The sequence below is a fragment of the Scomber scombrus genome, chromosome 21 (assembly GCF_963691925.1).
Source record: "Scomber scombrus chromosome 21, fScoSco1.1, whole genome shotgun sequence".
Classification (NCBI taxonomy): Eukaryota; Metazoa; Chordata; class Actinopteri; order Scombriformes; family Scombridae; genus Scomber; species Scomber scombrus.
The window spans coordinates 6,153,207-6,170,330 of NC_084990.1; the positions used below are offsets into that span (position 1 = coordinate 6,153,207).

General features: G+C 39.8%; 1 protein-coding gene across 1 annotated transcript in view; it reads right to left on the reverse strand.

Moving 5' to 3' along the window:
* The window catches only part of cacna1g (calcium channel, voltage-dependent, T type, alpha 1G subunit), a 265,597-nt gene that overhangs the window by 153,541 nt on the left and 94,932 nt on the right, over positions 1 to 17,124 (reverse strand). The window contains exon 2 of the mRNA XM_062443135.1: positions 13,500 to 13,611. Coding sequence (XP_062299119.1) covers positions 13,500 to 13,611 — 112 coding nt within the window. The remainder of the gene's footprint in view (positions 1 to 13,499; positions 13,612 to 17,124) is intronic.

Below are 17,124 nucleotides of genomic sequence, written 5' to 3' on the forward strand. Positions count from 1 at the left end.
TGTCAGTTATTAGCAGCGCTCAGCTACAGAAGAGAAGGCTACAGCATTGTGTAGGGGGTTTGAATACCGATTCCAAATGCTGCTATCTCTGTAAAGAAAAACACATTTTATAGCCTGTGACTGTAAAATGTGAAGTTGCTCATTTAGTTTTATATTTCCAAGAATATGTAGCTGAAGATATTTAATATGAAATCATCTTTCTTAAAACAAAGAGTAAATCGTAAAGCACTCCAAATGATGTAACAGTGGAGGCTGAATACAATGAACAATCTAATGTCCAGTTTGATGAACTATATGAAAGTGACAAGTGCAAAAATTAAATGAGGGATGTGAAATGTAAAGTACAATTTGATAACCCCGTCTTAACCCCGTTTATGTGGGCATGGTGCAGGATTTGACACACACACACACACTAAGACGTGTGAACAATCTCTTGTGTGTGTGTGTATTAAACCATGGCCACATAAACGGGATGAAGACAGGGTTATCAAATTGTACTTTACATTTCACATCCCTCGTTTAATCTCTGCACTTGTCACTTTCATATATTTCATCAAACTGTACTTGAGATTGTACATTGCATTCAACCTCCGCTGTTATATAATTGAATTATTTATGTACATGTCACATTTAATTTTTGCTCTTGTCACCTTCATATACTTCATTTCTTTGTCCATAGCACAGTCCATATTTCCTTTGTACAGTCAATTTCATATCAAGTTTATATCCTGTTTAAAAGTTTCATTCTGTAAAGAGATTTTGTAATTTAATTTTCATATTAATTTGGTTAGTTCATTACTATTATTATTATTTTACTTTTGTCTATTTTTTAGTCTACTATATGGTGTATTTTGGGAGAAAACACCAAGATACAGAGTTCTCTGTGTGCTTGCATTGGCTAATAGAACAGATTGTGATATTATGAGCTGTGTCATGATGACATAAAATACCAAAACGAAGAATCATCAGGACATAAGAAATCTTCAGGGTTGTGCAAATAGTAGATTAATGAATGAGAACAGGTTGCTCTTTTCAGCCCCAACCCTGACACAAGCACTTCAGGCCTTCTTCCAAGCCTGTAGTGCTGCAGTAAATTGTCAGCAGAATTGTAATATCTGACGGTGACTCATTTTGGTCCCTAGTTCCACTACAAACAGAAAAACAAATAAGAAGCTTCATTTTATACATTGAACATTCAAAGTGCTCTCTGGAACCAAGTCTAGGATGGCTTAAGTCAATGAAATGAGAAAATCAAACCTTGTTGTGAAGCTAAACCAAATACATTATTAAAAAGTTCTCAACCTGGAGAGTAACATACAGTATGTCAGACTCTACATGGTTCCTGATTTTGGTGCTGAATTATAAGCCTTTACACAGGCTCATAATTCAACAATAAAAGGGGCTACCGACATTGGACCAACTGTTATAGCGGAATCTTGACCTTAGTTATCACGTGAGAATAGTAGAAACAACTGGGGTGCTGTCAAATATGGGTAAAAATGTAAATCAGATTAAGAAGATGTTAAAATATTTGTGTAAACTCATCAGTGTCCTCTTAATTCTATCATCACCACTTCCAATTCTATGAAAAACACATATTTTTAAACAAAAATTATAAGTCCTTTGAGCCACGCCATGCAGCTTGATACAATTCTACATTTTTTACTGAAAGAACATCATTAAACAGTTATATAAAATACCACAAATAACATAACAGCTGAGATAACTACACAATGCAACGTGTATATGATTCAAACAACATGCAACTATGTGGTTTCAGTGATAACAGCATTCATAGCAACCACCATAGCAACATCATATACATTCACTGTATGACTATGAAAATAAATACACTTTTTTTGCTAGAAATGTTATTGATATAAAACAACTTTTCCACTGAGATTACAAGGAATGGCAGCCAACCTTTTCCTTTTTTGAGCAGACAGAAACTCGACAGTCACATGACATGAACGCAAACCAATAGAAAAAACTGTAGGCATCTCACCATTTTAGAGCCATTATTGTGAAACTAATATGTTTTGCTCCATGGATCAAAATAGCTATCACACATTTTAATGTGAGACTGGGCTGGTCACACACACACACTTCATACACACTAACATCTGCACACTGATTACACAACGCATGCTTATACACAGTGCTCATTCACATTGGAACACATACAACATGGGACCAAGCCTTCAGGGACTCATGATAAAATGACATTGAATGGATGTCAGCCAGCACAACCTTTCCTACCCTTCTCTAAACATGCACACATACACACACACACACACACAGACATCACACACAGCTGGGATTCAAATTCATTGAAGTTAACAGGACATGCTAGCCTGAGGCATTCCCACTAGAGCATACTGGTGGTGCTGCACATGGTAATCCAGGCTTTGTAATCATGATATTGATTTCCCCGAAACTTACATCACACATCAGTGGAGCGTGAAACGTGCTTCATGATTCTGATGAACACAGATTCTGTTTGATATCCAAACATATGGCAAAAGCTGCGTAGACACATCATCAATCAAAGGTTCCCTGCCATTGATACTGCTGTGCTGAGTATTTACCAAAATGGTAATGTGTGTGTGTGTGTGTCTCCCTCTGTGTGTGTGTGTGTGTGTGTACATTGTCACCATGGTTCTTTGGCTGTATGTCCAAGTGGACACCAGAGAAGCCTAACACACACAAACACACTCCTGCCTCCAAGGGAATAGACACCAGTGACCTGTGTTGAACGGCTCACTGCCCACACACTCCCTAATTTCTCCCCTCTACTGCATTCTCTCTCTGTGAAAACACATACAGAGGGACAGATATTCTAACTGCGCTGGAAATCCTCTGAATATTGTCTGCAGATTTTTTCGAATACCTCCAGAGAAGAACGAGACTTTTTGCATTATGCGAAAACAAAACAAATAAGTTAATAATATTCTAATCATCCAACCTAATCTCAGCTCAGACAAGCCTCACGAAATTGGCTTTCATTTGGCGTGACAGTCACTAAAGTGTGAAATATGCCGACAAATGACAGCAGAACACTTGCGGTGAGTCAATCCAATCTAAAACTGTTTGAAACAGTGAAACACGAATCTGCGAAAACACGGTTCGAGCTAAATTAAGTGGTGAATCAGATGATGACATGGGCGTTTTGTTATGCAATATACTGGAAGACTGAAATCCATTTAATGAATACATCATAATTCAAAAGAGAGTTTAAAGGGGCCAACCTGTAAGATCCTTATTCATGTTTCTGTACCAGTGTTGCTATTGCTCATTTTGCTTATTGCTCTGGTGGCTTTGCACTCCATCTGCCAGATATAATTTGTCAATGAAACAGTACCATTGGCAGCACTGTGAAGTCTTTGTCTTTTGATTTTGTGTGGGTGGTAGGTAGCACTGCTCATCATTCTATATTTGTTCCAAACAAACCGCTGTTGCTGCTGCCAGAAATGGAAAACCCTTCACTTCCCGTGCACCAGATGAACCCTGTAAAGGCTTACCAGACACCGGCTGTTTATAACAACAGCTGTAAACGCTTCCTACCATTAACAAGGGCTATTGGATACATCACTATTAACTAACAAAGCGACATCATGTTAATGTACTTGCCGCTGCAGATCATGAACCTTTTTGACTTGTCATAGCATGAGAAGCGCAGGTGTTACAGATGACAATAACAATGGCTCTGTTCTACTCCAATGTCCCGGTAAGTCAGGACAGTGTGACAATAAGATTTTGTGCTTTTCCTACTTTGTCATTTCAAAATGTCTATTGTCCAAAATGCCCATTAACGTATTAATTTAATGTTTACCTCGATAGGATTTATGCTCTTAATTGCAAATGTACACATTTTATAAAGCCGATACAGCTGCAGTAACCCGTTTTTGGCCAGTAGGGGGCAGATAAACTTCAAAGCAAGCTGTTACAGCTTGTTAAATACAGCAGTTGAACTTGTCCGCTTGCCATGGTGGCTAATGATGCGACCATGGCAACCACATATGCTACACAAAGAATGACACTGCTGGAGCTAATACTAATACCTAATCTAAAGAAAATGATAGAGATTTTACATGTGTGTTATTACACACTGTATGAATACTAACACTTCAGCAGCTACTGTCCCTAACCGAGCCTCATCATTTTCAGTTTAAACATAGATACAATGCGTACTTTTTTTTTTTCTTTTTTCAGTACAAGCAAAGTTCTCCTTTTTTTATGCCGATGAAGAAAAATAAGAAGTGGGATCTCAACTTTTGACTTCCGTCATCATTATCTGCTCTCCCACTCTCGTCTCTCTGGGCTAACAGCTGGATGGGATTCCCATGTGAGCTACTGGCATTCCTCCTCCCCTCCCCTTCCCCCCCTCCTCCTCCTCCTCCTCCTCCTCCTCCTCCTCTCTCCGTCTACCACTGACTTCCATTTCTCTCTCATCTTTATCTCCCTCTTATCTTTCTCTCCCACTGCCTCCTTCTCTCTCCCAGGGAAGTCGCATCACTCCCCTATTACTGTGATTATGTCTCCCACAGTATCTCACTGTGCACTGTATGTGTGTGCATGTGTGCATGCTCGTGTGTAACCGGATCAGTGTGTGTAAAGGGTTTGTGGCATTTTTCATATGCTTGCTTGTAATAACTTTCAGTTGTATTTGTGTGTGTGTGTGTGTGTGTGTGTGTGTGTGTGTGTGTGTGTGTGTGTGTGTGTGTGTCCATTTTTAACATACAATTACACTGTATGGACACATAAACCGTACAGACAGCTCCTCTCTCTCTGTCTCTCTCGCTCTCTCTTTCTCTCTCTCCATGTGCATTCAGTCTTGCATGAACCTCCTAGCCTAAACAGTGACACCACACACTAGCTTAACACCCCTGTATGTGTGTGTGTGTTACTTCTCACATCGCCTGAGAGCAAATGTAAACACACGTGTCCACCAGGCACCCCACACACACACACACACACACACACACACACACACATATCACGAAGCACAGCAGGCTGTATTGCATGCTATCAATGTGTCTAGCGAGTGCCAACATTACACGCCCTCTCATCACCTCCTGAACAAAGCATTTATGTTCTAAGTGCACTTAATCACAATGCTAAGTGCACTTAAAACACTCCTTAATGACTCGACGCAGCTCACTCCAAATGCATACTCAAGTGTCAGAGTGGTTATTAGATACAGAGCGGCATTCGGGCGTGAAGTGCCGCAGCTCTTGACAAACAATCCAGATCTGCAGATCAAAAACATTCCTGCGCATGATTCAAATATCACCACGTGTTTCGCCGCACATGAGCTCAGACTGACTGACTGCTATGGGCACGTAATAATCAGGAACAAGTCAGTGCAGGGTGGGCTTGCAGGTAGATGAAGGAAGCTGTCCACACAACAGCAAACATCCACTAACAATGTAATCCTAACAGCTACTCTGCGCTCCAGCTGTGCTCTGACATTTCTCTGGATGGAGATACGCAGGGTTTCACTTCCTAATCAATCACTTCTTAATATAATCCATGTTTGCTGATGATGTTTTTGTTTATCCTGGTATTAGACAAAGCTGTGATGTCAATACTGTTAAGTTATTCATTGCAAAAAACACTTACACACAAACTTAATTAACATATCAACTTTTTGTTCGTGTTAAAATGACATTTCAACACTTTTACCCCCTGAGCTTAAGTTCTTTTCAGCTTACATAGTCAGATGAATCAGCAATTGAATATGATCAAACAAACCAGGGATTAAATTAGACATTTGTACAATATACGTGACAGACCAGATGTTTGGAAAGACAGAAATAGTCGGAATAGTCCAGAATTAGTCTAAAACTAAATATGAAACTCGACCAATGACAGCTGGGATTGGCTTCAGCCCCTCTGCAAATGTCTAGAGGATAAGCGGTTTGGAAAAATGAATGAATGACTAAATAGACAATGGGCCTTGTGCAAAAACATTCTGATATTCTTATCCTAAACCTTTTCAACCACATGTTGTTGGCGAGTTTCATCCACAAAAATGTCACTTAAGAGTAAAAAGAAGAATTTCACACCATGAGGTCCAAATCCTGCTGTCAGAAATCCGTAGACGCGCTTTGAAACAGTCACAAAAATATTAATGCGGCTGCCAAAGGTCTGTCATCAGAGCAGCTCTGTACTGTCACAGATATAAAGCAGGAATGACTAGAGTTAGATGGTAAGAAAGGTCTTTCAAAAGGTTCACGAAGGATGTGACAGGAGTGTTGGGGAGGGTGGCGAACAGGTGCCATCAATTCTATGAAAACATTTCTCCGCAACCTCTCCAGAAAATAAATCTTCGCCACTATGTATGCTAATTTCACCTGTCAGCAGTCTGAATGCTATTATCACAAGGGGTCAGATGCTTTCATCCAACGCACGCACACACACGCAGGTGCAACAGGCGGGCGGACACCCGTACGTGCGGATGAAGGCGGTGTATGCCTCATGTGGTGAGGACAATGGGGCAGGCTGACTGTAATCTGCCATTCAGTTAAGATCCTCTTCCTCACAGGTGGAGAGAGATAATATTGTGAGGGAGACTCTTCAGCTCAATCACAGCCATTCATTGCAGCCGGGGTAATGGCGCACAAAAAACACAAACACATACACACACACACACACACATACATACATACATACATAAACGCAAGATCTAACATTTCTTCATCTTCCAGGCATATGCCAGGCTGACGTAAGGGTGAATCAGTGTGTGAGAGATGTATATGATTTGTACTCAGGCCTGAAAGCTCCTACAGTAGTTCCATGTAGCAGCAGCACTTCGGCTTTATAAATGTCACAAGTTCCATCTCGGCAAGCAATCTAAATCTATGGCTACTCATGCTTGCCAACTCCTCTCTCTCTCTCTATTCTCTCCCTCTTTCTTCTTCTCTCTGTAACCCAGAGTTCCTATTGTATCGGCAAAGATTTTATTAGCTTTCCACAGACAGCGTTTTGTACTGTAGCTGCAGGGGGACGACGGAAGGTTAAGTGTGTTCTGTAGCATTGAAAGCAGACTCCGTTGGGGGGGGGGGGGGGGTAGACAATCCCGTACATAAAATCTGCTCCATTATAGTCAGAGTTTGACATTTCTTTGAAACTATTCCATTGGCTAAATCATTACACCATTTTTTATTCTTATCTGGGGGCTTTCTGATGCTTTGTCCTCTGTATCTCACCCTAAATCTGTCCAGGTTTTTTGGACAGGGGTATGTATTATCAGCATTTTCATTTATTTGCCAATTGGTGATATAAATCTGATATATATAGCAGATATAAAAAAGCATTAAGAAATCACAGTAAGAGCCTGACTGACTGATATATTGACAATTTTATGATTTTATGAAGGGCAGACAGTTCTTTTTTATTATTCTCTATATGATATTATTGTCTATATGATGTCTATGATTAAAAAAACACATTGCCAGTTTGCTGTAAAACCTTAAAATATTGATATTGGTATCAGTAAGTGATTTCCATCAGGCTGTGTTTTTGAGAAACAAGACAAACCAAGACTCAGAGTCTAGAGTCATGCCAGCAGCTCTGTGAGGCCATACTTTGGCACAGTGGTGCTGTGAGCTAAATGCTAATGTCAGCATGCTTGCAAGCATGATTATAATAATATTTATAATATAATAATAATTTTCTACGGCAGTCCAATCATGGTTCCACTCCAATCATGGAAAAATCAGGGGGATTACCACATTAAACATGATGTATCTTTTTGGAACCGTCAATGTCTGTACCAGATGTTTTGCCAATCCAACAGTAGATGCTGAGATAATTCACGAAATAGTTGACTTTGTTCAACTGTTAGTGGCATCAGATAAAAAGCCAAAGGATAACCAAAGTTAGTAGGGTTCATCCTCTGGGGACTGTTGTAGATTTTAAATATGCAGCCCATACATCAGTGAAGAAAGTGTGCAGGTGTCCAAGATGTCTAAAGTTGAAATGGTTTATTGAGACTTAATCAAGGAGAATGAAAGACTAATCAGTACATGCTCTGTCCTGATGCACCCTTCAATTATGAAGTTTCTGTCCTCTGGGGAAAGTTTTATAGTAAGCCACACAGATAAGGCCATAGTTGAACCATGTCCAAATATGGCAGATCCAACACATCTACAGCATATAGAATGTAATCTATTGGTCTTCAGATGAGACCAATGCCTGGGAATGCAAGTAAGTTATGGAAAATTCCTTAACAGGGACCATAATTATTTGTACAAAATTTCATGGTAATCCATCCATTAATTGTGGGAATATTTCATTGTGGACTTAAGTGATGAACCAACTGATAGACCACAATGCCATCCCTCATACCATGCTGCTAACAAGACTAACATTAGAATATCAGTATCGGACAGTAAAAAGTTCAGATTGAGCCTCTTATACAAGTAGCAAATGAAAATATGTTAATTAACAATCTAATTGCTGATTGAAGAATTATCCAGCCATGCAGTGGTGAGGCTGAAAATAAAGTGCCTTTTGAGTGTCATTAAAACAAATTGTAAATATTGCCTCAAAGCAGCCTTTCAACATTGCTGACACATAAAGTTGCACTCCTCTTTCTTTCTACCCTTCAGCTAGCCAATAGCCTGTGATCATTACAGTAGCCATTAGCTGTGTCAGAAAATGAGAGCTCATTTAGCTTGCATCAGAGAGGAGAGCCTGGCTGAGATGTCTCATTAGCCTGGATGCTAGTTTGGCTATGTTAAGACAGCAAGGATCTGGAAGCTCGGTTATGAACACATATGACTGTGGTTGCTCCAGGAAATATTTGAGCATTTAAATGTAACTGCTGTTTGGCGTCAATCAGGGCAGCAGTGCAGGAAAGCATTCCATCTAATTTGAACACAAGATCATCTTCTCAAGTAATAAATCCAAAATGAGGATGCTTACCTTTAAGAAATAAAGTTAGTGATCATCACTAATACTGCATTACCTTACTATTGTTTTCTATTACTTACACAGTTAAATATTAAAACTCCTCCACTATGATTTTTACCTTTCAGCACCCATCAGCATCAGGGGCCAAATTGAAAGTGTCTCCTTTTATGGAGTTACCATTACTTGGAGTCTTTCAAGTTGGTCTAATACTAGCAGAAATATATTCTTCTTGACAATTCACTGATCCTAAGCACTGCTGCCTACTGTGAATCCCCGTCAAAAGCGAGACGTGAGCATGTAGTCCGTTCAATCAATATCGACTCCACCTCCACACAGCTGTCAGTGTCATCACAACCAACTCTCTTGACAGCAGCAGCTCCTGAGGAGTCGAGAGAAAAACAACAACCAGCCAGACTGGCTTCACCAAGCTGACTGATATCAGAAAAAAGGGTATACCGGGGGAAAAAACGTTTTTATTTATTGATTGGTTTTATATATATCCCCACCCTCCATTGGTGGGTAGGTGTGTGGATTGCCCTTTAGTTACTGTCTGACAACTTTCAGTCAACAATATGGTGACGTCTCCACCCTGGATCCACCAACTGATGATTCTTTTAAGCTTTGAAAATGGAAACCAGAGTAGAACATCATCACATTCAACCAGGATACCAAGCCAAACACGAACAGTAATAATAGTCGTTTTAGATGTTCATATTTTAACTCATAATTTAACCCAATGCCAAAGTTAAGAGCCAATGTGACCCTTGCAAAATGAAGGTCAGATTGGTAGATAGGCAGGTAGCATGTCTGACTTCCATCCGTAACCAAATATTTCAGTTGCCTACCCCTAACTTAATCAGAATTCATTTGCCATAACCACGATCTTTCATTTACCAGAAGCATAGTGTAGTTAACACGCCCAGGTGTTAGAAACCTTGGCATTGAAAGTAGAGGTAAGGGTTCAAGGTCTTTGTTTGTTTTTTTTGTTGGTTTTTTTACAGGTTCTGGCTATAGAGCTAATAACCAAGTATTGCTTCTACATCCATTGAAAATCTACAAAATGTTTGTGATGTATAGAGAAAAGGTAGGCACTTGGAGGCTGAGGCATTGGATCGGAAAGATGGCTAAAGTTGTCCAGGTTGGTGCTTGGCTGGGTTTGGTGCATTGAAAGAAAGGGTCTCTTGGAACCCAGGAGCTTTAAACAGAATACAATTAAGACTTGAATTCATATTTTTATTGTATATTTGTTGATAATAATGAGGAAATTACTCAAAATTCACATATTTGGATATAATATTATATTGAGTCGTTACGTCAACTCAGTCCGTCAGTAGGAGACGAAAGGTATGGAGAAGAGGAACTGTGTAAGGAACTGTGTGAGGGCAGATGTGAGAGCATAATGGACAGTAAGAAAACTGGATTCACAGTATATACCAGACAGTATGAGACAGATCAAAGGCGGACAAGAGAATACATCAAGTGTGTAGGTCATGTTACTTTACGATCTTTTAACATATCGACGCAGAGAGTGACGGGGAGATTGAAATGGAAGAAGCGAGGAATTAACGAGAAAGCATTTAACCTCTAAGCTGAATTTTCATCTGCACTCCGGAGAGAGGAGACCCGCTGAATTTAATCACATCTCATATCCTTTAGCGGAGCGATAGAAGGGATCGCCGGACTCAGGCGGCCCCAGTGGCAGCAGCAGCAGCAGCAGAGGCCTCAAACCTCTGCTTCTCTGCTATCTCATGCTTCTTTTATTATCTCGACCCATTCTCCAAATTCAACTTTAATATATTAATTTATCTCCCCTCCTTCACGTCTTCCCTTTCCATTTCCTTTCTTCACTTTTCCATTCTTTTCCTTCCAAGTGAATATTTAGATTTCATTAAAGAAAATGATTTGTTTGTATCTATTTGTAGAGAAATTGAAAGTATGATTACATTCTAAAAAAAACACTTCTGATCAGTAAATGTCTTCTACTGCCTTATAAATTGACTTCAATATCAGAAAGCATACACTAGAAGGAGTTAGAAACAGTTTTTTCTTTTCAGTGATAGAAATCTCATTTTGGAATGAAACAACTCAATTTCACTGAGTCAGTGGACAAGAAAATAAGAGGAATTTGTTCTGAATCAATCTATTTTGTACCATTTTTCGAGCATATTATCCCCTCACTGCACAAGACAGTGCCAGATAACACACATCCATTCTACTACACCTCACCCTGCTTGGTTCCCCCCATCTGATGGAGAAAAAAAGATGTTTTTCTGTCCTCCACATTTTACAACATGAACAACAACACTCCTCCATTAGTATTTGGTAGGTTAAAAGGGGGGGGGCATGGGTTAATGGAAACGCCTCCACTCGATGCTGTTGTTTATTTCCATCTGAGATAATGCAAATGGGTTGTAGCTGCAGAGGACAGATATGCCGCAAAATATTGTTTCAGTACCTCTTGAGACTCTATCAGAGGCGTTATTTTAGAAAATGGTATCCATATCAGTGTTGGAGCGTCCTGCTCTGTCATCTGTTTGAAGTATGCTTGTGCTATGTCTCGTGACCTGCTGTGTTACTGTTTTCTTTTAGCATTACTCTCCATTTTGTTGTCCTTATCTGCCAGTGAATGTTACTGTAATGTGTGTTTGTGTTTTTCCCTTGTTGTTGGTCCCATTCAAAGGCCTGTCAAAGGGTTGCATTCATCTTATTCAATTGAGATCAAGGAAGATTCCAATTCCAGTGAGTGTGGCATGTCTTTGTATTGTTTCTTTTAATACTTGTACCCCAGCTACTATAAATAATGATTTCTGATTGGCGGGCTGATGTCTTAAAGTTATATGACAGTAAGCCCAGGGTATTGTAACTAAGGCCATGTTGTATATTCCTGAAATGCTCAATCAAATTAGCCACAAACTGCTTGTAGATTTTGAATGAATACACACAAAATGCAAAGAGACTGGTAGAAAAGGGGGTTCGTGGGGGACTGGAGCACGTTTGCCCCGAGAACCCATGGCAGGTATTTTTTCCAACCCTGATAATAAACTGCAGGTAACCAGTGGTCATTATACAGACGTTGATAAGGACACTCTAATCATTTTACATGTTAAAGTACATTTACTAGTCATAGAAAGTGCTACTCAACTTGTAAAAATGGTTGCATAACATTTTCTGTGTCTCTGGAGGAGCTTTCTAACATCTATGAAAATTACTGACATCACCATAATCTCAGTTTGGCCTCAGATATGCCAGATTTGTAAACAGAAAGTGTTACAAGCTGGATGTGTAGAGTTTAACAGCTGCGGGCGGGAGACGTAGAAAGAGTCCAGTAAAACACACTTGTCTAATTGCATTATGGGAGATGGATGTTGTTGGAGCTTGACCCATATTAGGGACTAACAAGTCAAGCGATCTTGGCTCTTGATTTTTCTTTAATCTGTCACTTACAAGACTTCTGGCAACGGCTAGGAGATGTTGTTGCTGTTAGTCAGCACTATGTTCATGAATCCCCAGATGTCTGTTTTCTAATAAGCTGTTTGCCTTGGAAAATTAATGTTCAAACCCAATATTACATCAGACTGTGCTTCTCTATTCTGCTCATCTTCACTAGAATTACATCCACTGTGCAGGTGGGGGCAGTGGGTGGTGCAATCAGTGATATATCAGTAAGCATAGGTTTTGCATTAGGGAATCTTGGGGATCATAAAATATCTTTGAAGATACATGCCACTTCTCAAAAATAGGTAAAAAAAAAAAGTTTTTTACATTAAAGTTTGCGAAGGAAATAGGTCAGTGACAAATAAGGGTTGGCAAGATGAGACATTCAGAAATATCTTAAAAATAGATTAACCAAAAATAGGTGTAACCACAAAAGAATGATAAATATTAAATAGTTGATCCACCTACAGTGTATTTAAGTGTACTTATACAAATAATTACTTGAAAATGTAAATGGTTCCTGATTTATATGATTCCCCAGATTAAATGTAATATTTAGAACAGTTGTATTCCATTACCTTTATTGAATATAAAAAGTTATAATGTAAGATCATGCCAAACTAGTTGATATGGTGTTTTATTGAGAATTTACTGTTTTTAAGCAAGTTTAATTATTTGTTACAAAGTTTTTATGGTTACACCACTTAGACATTTTTGCCATAATCCTCTAATATATTCTCTCAAAATGGATTAAAAGCAGTAATTTGATGCTGGGTCCACAAAAAAAGAATGTGTGCAAGTTGTTCATACATTTATTTTCAAATTTTAACCCCTTTAAATTGGACTAAAACAAGTGGACACAAAAAAATGTAATTTAACCAACCACTATGTGATGGAAACATATTGTATACTATAAGTCACAGATGGGGCTAAGAAGACCCACAACTTTATGAAAATGCAATGTCAGACTGATTTATTTGACCATGGCTCCTCTTCTTTACTTTGGTAAGTGGTTGCTTACCACGCTTACCCGCTGCCACTTGAAAAAAAGTATTGTGTTCTTGACTGATTTACCTTATTAAATGAAGGGAGACAAGAAAAAACATTCAGCCTCTAATAAATATTTTGTTAAAATATGGTCTTACCTCCAGGATTTTGCACCTCTTAGAGTTGCAGTCAATGTCCTCACAAGGTTGAAACATGCCCAGGGTCACGCAGTTCAGCAGGATCACCAACATGGATGCTCGCTCGAACCATGTGCAGGAAACGGTTAAGGAATATAACACAGACAAGATAACAACAGCTTACTGCTGCACTATGGCAGCAACAGCCTGTAAAGTATGCATTTCTCTAGGCTTTCTCCAGTGACCTCATTATCCCATTCAAATTTCTAAACCCCTCTAACAAAGTGATGCACATATATCTCCACCGGTATAATTCACAATCAGAAACTGTTTTTGAGAGGTAAAATGAGCCACTGAGGAATCCGGATGCAAGGAAAATCCACCTGTGGTTGCTGTGAGTGGCAGTCAGTGCTCCCATTTCACCCTGTTAACCGAAATCTGTTTGCAAGGTGTGCGAGTGTTGGAAAATGTTCAGATAGTTAGCAGGAGCGCTGGATAGGCACTTTAAAGAGACTGTGTGAAGCAAGGAGAAAGACAACAGAGGCAGATGCTGAGGGAATGGTAGGCTGACTAAGAGGAGGATGAAGTATGCAGCTTTAGACTTGGTGAATGTGAAGACATCGTGACGCATAGCACATGAATTTTATTGACCGTGGGGTCGAAGTGGGCATTCCAAATGTGGTTAGGCTAAACGCCCGCCTGAGCTATGTGACACCAATCAATGATGAGACTAAACCAACGCTGCATCAATACACACACACACACACACACTAGGACAGATATGTGGGCTGCATGCATACGCACAACCACACACCCGCATATATTATAGATTGCCACTGCATCCACAGTCAGCACCCTGTATCCAGCCTGGTTAACAATGTTAGACAGAACAGACTGTTTGTCATCCCAGTGTGTGTGTGTGTGTGTGTGTGTGTGTGTGTGTGTGTGTCTGTGTCTGTGTGTGTGTGTGTGTGTGTGTGTGTGTGTGTGTGTTTGTGTGTGTGTGTCTGTGTGTGTGTGATCCAAAAGAAAAACTGTGCTTTTCATCTACGTGTGTGTGTGTGTGTGTGTGTGTGTGTGTGTGTGTGTGTGTGTGTGTGTGTGTGTGTGTGTGTGTGTGTGTGTGTGTGTGTGTGTGTGTGTGTGTGTGTGTGTGTTTGTGTGTAAAAGTGCACACACCAGCTGTGAGGACAAACGACCTGTCCATCTTTTATCGCATTAGTCGCCACTTGCTCATTCATCCCGCTGACCCATAATGCAGCTGGGTCAGCATGGTCCCACTGCCACCACAAAAAAGTGGGAACAGGTCAGAAAGCAGCACAGAAACTGGGATTTTTTTAACTTTACTCTTTTATGCTGGTTTAAAAGCAGCCACAGCGGGCCGGAGTTTCAAAGCGGGATAGCAGACAGTCTGCTAAACACCAGATAAACATGAGAGAAAACACAGAGGGTTTCAAATATGTGTGCAATAGTCACACTATAATATTTTGTGTAACAGGAAATGGTGGCACTGGATATGCAGGAAATGTTTTTTTTAAATGCTGGTCAAGCGTTGGTCAAAGGGGAAATTATGGAGTCACAACAGCATTCATAGACAAAAACGTGCATATTTCAGATATTCAAATCCATGTTTTTCTCTGTAGGGTTCAGTCAAAGCAGCATTAATAAACCAGATTTAGAGCAGAAATCAATCAATTTCAACAGAATAACTTCAAGCATTTGATTCATTGAGGGAAGTTAAATCCACAAGAGGTTGCAGTGTATAGTTCAAGTTTCGCAAAATTCTGTCACATTCAATCCTTGATATTTTCAATGCACTTACTCAGTGCTGCAGTGTAGGACCAAAGTAAACCTGGTGATATAGTTATATAAATCCTAAATTGTATTGCCTGCATAATTATGGTAAGATATTTTGTTGATTTTCCCTCATCTGAGCAAGTGGGAACATGTTCATGTTGAACAGAAGAAGCCCAAGAAGAGAGCCTTGTGGAGCTCCATGTCATTTTTGTCCACTCAGACATTTAATTGCCAATTGACACAAATTACTCCCTATACTTTAGTAGGATTCAAACCAGTGTTGTCTCAGGAAGTCACACCCAGTGTTCCAGTCAGTCTAGTAACATATTGTGGTCAACAATGTCAAATGCAGCACTGAGATCTAATAAGACAAAGACATTGGCATTTACTGATGTCCTTAAAGATCTTCAAAAGAGCAATTTTGGTACTGTGGTGTGGTTGAAATTCCAATTTGAAAACACTGAAATCGTTGTTTAGTGGGAGGAAGTGCCAGTTTAGTTCAATGATTTTATTAAAACATGGCCGGTAAGATATGGGACCGTAATAGTTCCTATACAATACAGTTGAACTCCACCTATGTCTTATGCCAGTTAAAAAAAGCTTTGTTAACGCTGAGAAATGTACTCAGATTACATCACTGGAGTGATCTCGGGTTCATTTTTGAGACTACAAATGTGTAGATAGCTTTTATGGGGGGCATATCATTTGAATGATTCTGTATTTGGGCAGGAAGGGTTTAACAAATGGGGCCTTTGACCCAGCACCAGTTGAGTTGGCTTGGCCTCTGCTGCTTCCATTTTGTCCATTCTTTTTTCAATCATTTTCACATAAGCTCTCTAACTCTATTAAAAAATACAATACTAATTAATTTGATTGATGGAATGTGAAGCCCACCATCTTCTGCAAAAAAGTCAGACACACTCCATTTTTATCCACCGGCCAAACAAAGGGAACACTGCCTCCTGCTTTGGCTCTGAGCGTTGGCATTGAACGTAAATCATGTGCTGCAGAATGATTCAATGTGAAGGGACGCTGGGCTGGAATGTGATACATTGCGGGGGTTCTAATACAGTATTGAACAGGAGTATTGAATAATAGATGCAGGCTGGAGGGAATCTGAAAAGATGACCACAAGGAACCTTGGTGGCATCAGTTGGGTAATGATGGCTGCATCTGGAAGGCAGCGCAGGATTATGTCACACACTGGAGGAAGCACAAAAGGGGCTGTTAGTCCAAAGGGATGCAATTAAAAAGATCAGTCAGTTCGAAGAGAGGGATCATTAACAGGAAACAAAAACTCAAACACTCGGGCATCTAGTTTTGAGAACGGTGGCACTGAAAGTTTTAAGGGAGCAACAAACTTTTGTTGACACGGTGGTAGTGTCAGCAAAAGTTCGGAGTAAAGGACTGAGTAGTGGAGGTGGAGCTAATTAAAAATAATGAGCCTCGTGGGTTGTCTGTGTAAGCTCCTGATACCATCAACCTTTGTCAAAGCTTAAGATAATGTCATTTAAGTTCAGAAAAGTTCCATCAGGCTCCTGACAAAACTCCTGGATGGGAATCTAATGCACAACACTGGGTTCAATGTTATTTAAGGTCCACCTCCACTCAAAAATGTGTCCTTATGTTACTTCACTTGGATGTATGCACATAAATCATTCTGCACAGTGAAGCTCAGAGTTTAACACTAGAAAGCAGTTTTCACATTAATCTGCTGAGGAAGAAAAGTTCCTCTTCACTCAACTTAAATCTGAATTTAAGGCTTGCACCTACAAGCAGGATTTGTGACATCACAACTAGTTTGAGCTGCTCAGTATGCAGCTACACAAGTGAGATATGGAAACTTCAA